The 9,506-nt window shown below is 42.8% G+C and overlaps 2 protein-coding genes across 2 annotated transcripts in view; one reads left to right on the forward strand and one right to left on the reverse strand.

Moving 5' to 3' along the window:
* Positions 1-25: 25 nt before the first annotated feature.
* Positions 26-344, reverse strand: ost4 (oligosaccharyltransferase complex subunit 4 (non-catalytic)). The gene is made up of 2 exons (XM_082166880.1): positions 218-344; positions 26-123 (listed from the first exon to the last, which is right to left on the reverse strand). The coding sequence occupies exon 1, from the start codon at positions 339-341 to the stop codon at positions 228-230; it is 114 nt and encodes a 37-aa protein (XP_082023006.1). The 5' UTR covers positions 342-344; the 3' UTR covers positions 26-123; positions 218-227.
* A 1,253-nt stretch (positions 345-1,597) lies between these two features.
* The window catches only part of LOC309496677 (flap endonuclease GEN homolog 1-like), a 19,939-nt gene continuing 12,030 nt past the window's right edge, over positions 1,598-9,506 (forward strand). The window contains exons 1-4 of the mRNA XM_082166776.1: positions 1,598-1,742; positions 2,381-2,544; positions 5,258-5,462; positions 8,120-8,296. Coding sequence (XP_082022902.1) covers positions 2,384-2,544; positions 5,258-5,462; positions 8,120-8,296 — 543 coding nt within the window. The 5' untranslated portion in view covers positions 1,598-1,742; positions 2,381-2,383. The remainder of the gene's footprint in view (positions 1,743-2,380; positions 2,545-5,257; positions 5,463-8,119; positions 8,297-9,506) is intronic.

A 9,506-nucleotide genomic window follows, 5' to 3' on the forward strand; every position in this document is an offset into this window, starting at 1 on the left:
GAGAAACACACGCACACACATCCTCTCGCACTGACAATTTATTCCCATGATTTCCATACAAAACGCAGATTTACAGGCTGGATCATCCTCCGGTTCTCCTCGTTCACCGAGGCCTTCCACATCCTGCAAGAGCAAACGTCAGTCTCCCATCAGACATGATCAGGGGTGTGTGTGGGTGTGGGTGTGTGTGTGTGTGTGTGTGTGTGTGTGTGCTCACCTCTCCAGTCTCACTCCAGTTTCTTCGGGTTGTTCACAGCCACATAGTGATACAGAACCACCAGCAGGAATAGTGAAACACCCAGCATGTTGGCGAATATGGCCAGCTGTACGTCAGTCACCATCACGCTGAAACACAACATGTGTTTACTGAGACCGGCCTTACATCACACACTACTGTGCTCTTGCCTTCGTTAGAGCATCTATTAAAGCATGTTCATTTTAAGTTATACCACAATAGAGCTGCCCACTTTTTCCAGAAGTAATTTTCCCCATTCATTTCTCCCCCCCCAAAAAAATCAGCTACGAGGTGATTAATAACTCTACAAACTTTGATTTGAAGCAAAAAAGTATTTAAAAAACAAAACATACTTAACGGCTTTAGTGAGGGAAAGAACTACAATCCCATGAAGCATCGCGAACAACAATCAAATTAGGAGCAATGTATAAATAAAACTACTGTTGATTATATCTATAGAAGCCATATATTTTAAATTTATTGCACATATACACACAAATATTTAAGTATTTTGAGAGCGTAGGGAGATTCAAATGCGTTATGGGAGTGGGCGGGGCTATTTTGAAGCGTGTTGCTTTTTTCGACTCTGTGATTGGTGTGATTTTTCTGTACAGCATCATGGGTAATGTAGTTTTTCCACAGTTTTTACACTCCACACGATTATAAAAAATAAAAAAAAAGCTGAAATAATGCGGGCTGACGTCTTTAACAGAAGCAAATACCATCGATTAACAAAATGAATGGAGTTTTTACTACCTGAACTTGACTGCTAAACACTAGCATAACTATGAAGGAACAAATATGTATAATGAAAAACAAAATTGTACGTTATAGTGCAATTCAAGATACCACGGTGCTGAAAGATTACATACTGATTTATAATGATAATGAAATGGTATTTTAAGGCATTTTTCATCAATCAAGCATCGCATGATTATTTTCCTGAAGTGCAACACACAACATGACCGTCATATTATGATCAAGCGACGTGAGAATCAAAACTGCTGCTCGTGTCATTGATGCTTTAACATATTATAGTTTAATCTACAGTATTACTCACATTTATTGAGCTGTCTGTGAGATATTTATGATGAATCAATCTGTCCACAACTCGAGAGTTCCTGCGCTGCTGAATTCCGGGATTGAGACACGTCACATACATACGGGTCTCTGAAGACGTCACATCCGGAATAAATCACTGAAAATTCAATTCTTTCTTTTTTTATCTCTCTTTTTTAACAGTTATCAATCTAATTAAGGAATGAATGTTTGTGTTTTTTATTCAAAAAGAAAGGTAAAATAATTGTACATTGTAAAACCACAGTGAGCGCGTGTTCAGCGTGTTGCTCCTCCTGACCGCTAGAGGCGCTGATGGGGTTCCAGATGCGCGAGGAGGCGCGAGTTCAAATATTCAAACTGCAGGCTTTACACAACAAAAACATCTTCAAAACAACAGATTAAATATATAAACATAACTCCTTCATACAGCAAGATACATATAACATATGTAAGTAACAATCGCTCCTTATAAATTGTAGCGCTGGGATGTCAGAGTTTGCATTATTTTGTGTTTTGTTCATCTGAATAGTGGATAACTTACTTGTACTTTAATATGTTGGATTGGATAGGATATATATGTATAGACATATTGTATATGAGTGTGTGTGTGTGTGTGTGTGTGTGTGTGTGTGTGTGTGTGTAGGCAAGGCAAGGCAATGCAAGTTTATTTATATAGCATATTTCATACACTATGGTTATTCAAAGTACTTTACACAGAAAGAAATTAAAATAATAAAATTAAAACAGTTGTTAAAAGGAATTAAAAGAGTAAAAAGATGATACATAGATAAACTTCTCATCTGGTAAAACACCGGTGTATCATATTTTTCCCAGTAACTCCCAGTTTTACTCTGAGATTTTCCCATGATGATTACACTGTGTCTGTGGTGTTCTTTACACACACACACACATACATACATATATTCAGTATATAACATTTATGTATCTTTGAATATGAATGTACAGAGAGATCACAGATGTCCGAGCTGTAGATGTTCCTCGAGGTCTCTGTGTCATGAGTGTGTGTGTGTCTCCTCTGAAGGTCATGAGGTCTCTGTGTCATGAGTGTGTGTGTCTCCTCTGAAGGTCATGGGTGTGTCTGAGCTCTGGTCTATTCTGGAGCCGGTCCGGCAGAGTGTCCCGCTCTACAGCCTGTCAGGGAAGACCCTCGCCGTGGACCTCAGCCTGTGGGTCTGTGAGGCCCAGCATGTGCAGGGCATGATGGGAAAAGTCACAAAGCCGCATCTCAGGTGAGTCTGGAAGAGCTGCACAATTAAACGCACTGAAACGATTCATCGATTATTTTATGCGCAGTTTGTCAGTGACGAACGACAGATCGGTAGTAAATGCTCCATCTTAACACCAGAGGGCGTCTCACACACACACACACACACACACACACACACACACACACACACACACACACACACACACACACACACACTCCATCTGAACACCAGAGGGCGTCTCACACACACACACACACACACACACTCCATCTGAACACAAGAGGGCGTCTCACACACACACACACACACACACACACACTCCATCTGAACACAAGAGGGCGTCTCACACACACACACACACACACACACACACACACTCCATCTGAACACCAGAGGGCGTCTCACACACACACACACACACACACACACTCCATCTTAACACCAGAGGGCGTCTCACACACACACACACACACACACACACACACACTCCATCTGAACACCAGAGGGCGTCTCACACACACACACACACACACACACACACACTCCATCTGAACACAAGAGGGCGTCTCACACACACACACACACACACACACACACACACACACACACACACACACACACACACTCTCCATCTGAACACCAGAGGGCGTCTCACACACACACACACACACACACACACACACACACACACTCCATCTGAACACAAGAGGGCGTCTCACACACACACACACACACACTCCATCTGAACACAAGAGGGCGTCTCACACACACACACACACACACACACTCCATCTGAACACAAGAGGGCGTCTCACACACACACACACACACACACACACACACACACACACACACACTCCATCTGAACACAAGAGGGCGTCTCACACACACACACACACACACACTCTCACACACACACACACACACTCTCCATCTGAACACCAGAGGGCGTCTCACACACACACACACACACACACACACACACACACACTCCATCTGAACACAAGAGGGCGTCTCACACACACACACACACACACACTCCATCTGAACACCAGAGGGCGTCTCACACAAATACACACACACTCCATCTTAACACCAGAGGGCGTCTCACACACACACACACACTCCATCTGAACACAAGAGGGCGTCTCACACACAAATACACACACACTCCATCTGAACACAAGAGGGCGTCTCACACACACACACACACACACACACTCTCCATCTGAACACCAGAGGGCGTCTCACACACACACACACACACACACACTCTCCATCTGAACACCAGAGGGCGTCTCACACACACACACACACACACACACTCCATCTGAACACCACAGGGCGTCTCACACACACACACACACACACACACACACACACTCCATCTGAACACAAGAGGGCGTCTCACACACACACACACACACACACACTCTCCATCTGAACACCAGAGGGCGTCTCACACACACACACACACACACACACTCCATCTGAACACCACAGGGCGTCTCACACACACACACACACACACACACACCCCCTCCATCTGAACACCACAGGGCGTCTCACACACACACACACACACACACACACACACACACACTCCATCTGAACACCAGAGGGCGTCTCACACAAATACACACACACTCCATCTGAACACAAGAGGGCGTCTCACACACACACACACACACACACTCTCACACACACACACACACACTCTCCATCTGAACACAAGAGGGCGTCTCACACACACACACACACACACACACCATCTGAACACAAGAGGGCGTCTCACACACACACACACACACACACTCCATCTGAACACAAGAGGGCGTCACACACACACACAAACACACACACACACTCCATCTGAACACCAGAGGGTGTCTCACACACACACACGCACACTCCATCTGAACACAAGAGGGCGTCACACACACAAACACACACACACACACACTCCATCTGAACACCAGAGGGTGTCTCACACACACACACGCACACTCCATCTGAACACCAGAGGGCGTCACACACACAAACACACACACACACACACTCCATCTGAACACCAGAGGGTGTCTCACACACACACACGCACACTCCATCTGAACACAAGAGGGCGTCACACACACACACAAACACACACACACACTCCATCTGAACACCAGAGGGTGTCTCACACACACACACGCACACTCCATCTGAACACCAGAGGGCGTCTCACACACACACACGCACACACCACATATGCCCCTCCGCAATAACACACATCATTCCAGGAAACCTCATCGCTGTATCTGAATAAACAGAAGATTGAAACCTTTCGATTGATTAAACATGACTAATAAACACACGACTGCCTTATTCTGTGTCAGAAGCACATCATCTCACAGAAGGAGGAGCTCAACTGTTATTATGAAGTGAGTTAAAAGCATGTTAATAAATGTTGTCTTTTGTTGGACAAGAGGTTCATAAATGCTTCTCATGTCTGGAAAGATGTTGCTTTTTCAAATGTACGTTATAAGCAACTCAAACTCGCAGTGCTTTCAGAGTGAGCCGTACGTCACTGACAAGCTGCACATTACTAATGATCACAGCCTTTGCCATTTCATAATCTCAAACTAAATGCGATTCCATGGAAGTTGCGATGAATCGTGCAGCGCTAGCGTCTTAAGCGGTTTGATCTCAGAGTCGCTCACATGATGTCGTGTGTGTTGTGTGTGTCACACAGGAATCTGTTCTTCCGTGTGTCTTCGCTCACTCTGATGGGGGTGAAGCTGGTGTTTGTGATGGAAGGAGAAGCTCCCAGAATCAAAGCCGAAACCATGAGTAAACGCACCGAGATGAGATTCGGCGGCCGGCAGCCCAAGAGCGTCACCAAACCAGCAGCTGTTAAACACACCGGCCGAGGCCGATTCAAGGCCGTCCTCAGAGAGGTGTGTGTGTGCCTTTATGCTGATGATTACAGGCACTTTGTCGGATGTCACTTTTCATGCAGTGTGTAGTAGAGCGGTTCGTGAATGTGAAAGCTCTGCAAAGTTTCAAAGATCAAATAAAGTCTCCTAAAAGAAAGCAGCGATTCTGATCTGCTGAAACAAGTCAGTGATTCCAGTCTCACATGTAACTAATTTGCATAATGCCCGCCTCTGGTCCTGATTGGCTGAGCAGTAGGGGTGGGCGATATGGCAAAAATATCATATCACGATTTCTTTCAGGAAAATCACGATTAACGATTTTATCACGATTCTTTTTATGTTGGTTTATGTTACTATTTTGTGACTTAGCATTACAGCCAATCTAATGTCCATATTTTAAAAACAAAGCCTTAGGTAAAAAAAAAAAAAATGGCAGACAGGGGCGAAGATAAATATATTTGTCATTATTTTCTTTGTTATTAAATATTAAGATCAAAGATACACATTACACATACACAACTTAATATACAAATTAAATAGGCTAAACAGTGCTTTACGTTTTCAGCTACAGTAGGTGTATTTAACAGTAGCATTGAAGAAAGTAATTAAATGAACAAATATGAAAATAAAACAAAACAAACTTCACTGTATAAATTATACATTGATACTTATTAAAGCTACTATTACAGTTATCAGTCAAGAGCAGTGAGTGATTTTCTCTTTGCATTTTGTTGTTTTATTCAAATTATCATAAATTCAAATTATCATAATTTACTCTCTCAAGTTGTTTTAAACTCAAATAAGTTTCTTTCTTCTGTTGAAAATAAAAGTTATTTGGAAGAATGTGGGTAACCAAACAGTTGATATACCCCAGTGACTACCATAGTATATTTTTCTCCTATGGAAGTCAATGGGGACCAGCTATACTGTTTTTTCAAAATATTAATATTAGAAAAATATTAGAAACTATTAGAAGGAAATTAAAACAGGTTTGGAACAACATTAGAGTGCGTAAATGATGAGATTTTTATTTTTGGGTGAACTATCCCTTTAAGGACAAGCGGCAGCGTGTTTACTATTGCTACTGTCTCTTTAAAGCTGCGTTCACACTACACGCGACTTTGTCGCTGCATGTCGCCGGTGGCTGGCGATGAGGTCGCTAGTGGGCGTTCCCACTACTGGTTGCCTTGTAATGTTTATGAATAACATCCAATGACAGCGAATCAGTTTTCTTGCCGCTAAAAACAAACATTCTGGAGAGAAAATATTAAATATTTAGACTCGTAAAGCATGTAAGTTAAATGAATGAGTACCTGGGTCTCACAACTCCGAAAATATCAGATCAAAATTGAAAATAGGTGCTATCTGTATAAACAAACCACATATTTGAGCTTTAAACAACTACATTCTCGACTGAAAAACTCATATAACTACATTTCATGACACAATAACAGTAGTATTTTAGATTTAAAAAAATACTCCTCCAACTTTCTGTCGATGGGGCGAGGGGCTGAGCGAAGAAGGATGATGACGCGCGCTCCAGGCTCCACTCCTATTGGTTGTCGCTCGCTAAAGTCGCTCTTCATTTGCATAAAGTTAAACATTTCTCAACTTTGTCGTGTCGCCAGACACGCCCCATCCAGTCACCAACGGTCGCGACCGCGCGTGTCGCCGGAAGTCGCCTGCTACCCATTGAAATGAATGGTATCGTGTCGCTTTGTCGCGTGTAGTGTGAACGCAGCTTAAGAGCTGCGCGCGACGCGTCTAATATACACGCATTTGACAAGCAGATTTTCTCTCTCTCAATTTTCTCAAGTTTGCTTTCACTTTAGACATAACCGACTTTGTTTATGTAAACCTTGTGTGTATTTAACAGTATAAGCACAATAAGACTCGAAAGATAACTTAGTCCAGTATCCAGGCGCTGGTAGACAGGCTTTTAGTGCATGTGAGCTTCACATGTACGCGCTGAGAAATGCACACGTTAGAACAGCGCATCAGCACGCAAATTAAATGTTTAACCGACAAGGCATTAAAGCACATGCAAATTGTGAACTTTTGTGAACTGCAGTCCCGTTCCGCTGCGTTAACATTTTATGTGAATATACGTCGCGTTGTTCAGTATGTTGGGACAGAGGCGCCAGAACAGATATAATGCACGATTCTACGATATTTCTTCAAAAGCAGATCGTGGAGACATTTGAATCGTCTACGATCAAAAATCGTCATATCGCACACCCCTACTGAGCAGCGTCTCTTAGCTCCGCCCTCAAACACTGTAGTGTATCTGAGACTGGAAGAGTTTGGTTCGTGTTGTTCATGTGGAGAAGACGCTGTTTTCTGAGATTGATACGGTAAAACCCACGCCATCGTTACTGTTCGTATCACTGTGATCAAGAGCTGAGATTCAGATATGATAATGAGCGTTTGCTTTCTGACCAATCACAGCAGAGCAGCTCTCAGAGAGGCGGAGCTTAGAGAGACTGAATCTTTGATGGAAGCGTTTCAGACACTGAGAGAAAATGAGGTGATGCTGCAGTGCAGATTATTATGAGAAAATCTGTGGTTTTTTTATCGTGGATGCATGTAAACCTGTTGTAGGAGACACCAAAACACAGTTAGGAAGCTTTAAAACAGGAATAATCCCCCAAATCCTGCTTGAAACGCTTTTCTCCCAGTGTGCGCAGATGCTGGACTGTCTGGGTGTGCCGTGGGTGACAGCGGCGGGAGAAGCGGAGGCCATGTGTGCGTTCATGGACTCGCGGGGCTTCGTGGACGGGTGCATCACTAACGACGGCGACGCCTTTCTGTACGGCGCTCGCACTGTGTACAGGAACTTCAACATGAGCACTAAGGTCCAATCTCATGCTTTCACTCTCTAAACATGCTCTCATCTCATGTGTGTTTAACCGTGTTCTGTGGAACTCATTACAAGTAACTTGAGTTATGTAATCAGATTACTTTTCAAGTAACTAGGAAGTAACAGTACTTTTTCAATGTACAACAAAATATCTAAATTATTTTTTTCACATTTATTGACTGACAGCTCTCCTGTCCCCATGTTGGGAGAAATAAAGTGAGGTGTGTGTGTGTGTGTGTGTGTGTGTGTGTGTGTGTGTGTGTGTGTGTGTGTGTGTGTGTGTGTGTGTGTGTGTGTGTGTGTGTGTGTGTGTGTGTGTGCACGCATGATGGTTATTATAGTTCTAGACTAAATGTGATCATGCTTTTACTCGTCTCGCACGAAAACATTCAGTATTCCTCAAAATGAATAAAAACAGTAAAATTAAATCTCAGAATTTTACACACAACTTTTATAATTAACTATATTAAATGACACAAATATACTTTATGTATTTAATCTCACTTTATTAACTGACCTTCAATGATCTAATTCACCCGTACTAATAAGTGTATACTAATAATTTAGAAATAAGAGAGTTAAACTTCTTCTCCTGTCTCCTATTGTTCTTTACTCCAGAATAACAGAAGCTGAAAGAGTTAAATCTGCATTTCCTTCATCCTGAGGATTATTCATCTCACTGTCGCTGTGAAAGGGCCTTTACATTTACCAAATATAGAACTTTTTTAGTTGTTATTAAAAAGCCTAGGGGAGAAAAAGTAACACAAAAGTAACGTAACGCATTACATTTCATAAAAAGTAACTAAGTAACGCAATATTGTAATGCATTACTTTTAAAAGTAACTTTCCCAACACTGGTGTTAGTCTTGCTTAGTTGGGGACATTTCATTTAATATTCAACAATATTATTAACGCTGCCTGTACTCGACTGTGTTGTGTAATGCTGCCTGTACTCGACTGTGTGTAACGCTGCCTGTACTCGACTGTGTTGTGTAACGCTGCCTGTACTCGACTGTGTGTAACGCTGCCTGTACTCGACTGTGTTGTGTAACGCTGCCTGTACTCGACTGTGTGTAACGCTGCTTGTTCTCGACTGTGTTGTGTAACGCTGCCTGTTCTCGACTGTGTTGTGTAACGCTGCCTGTTCTCGACTGTGTGTGTAACACTGCCTGTACTCGACTGTGTTGTGTAATGCTGCCTGTACT

Source organism: Leuciscus leuciscus, assembly GCF_965113295.1.
Source record: "Leuciscus leuciscus genome assembly, chromosome: 4".
In the NCBI taxonomy this organism is placed as follows: Eukaryota; Metazoa; Chordata; class Actinopteri; order Cypriniformes; family Leuciscidae; genus Leuciscus; species Leuciscus leuciscus.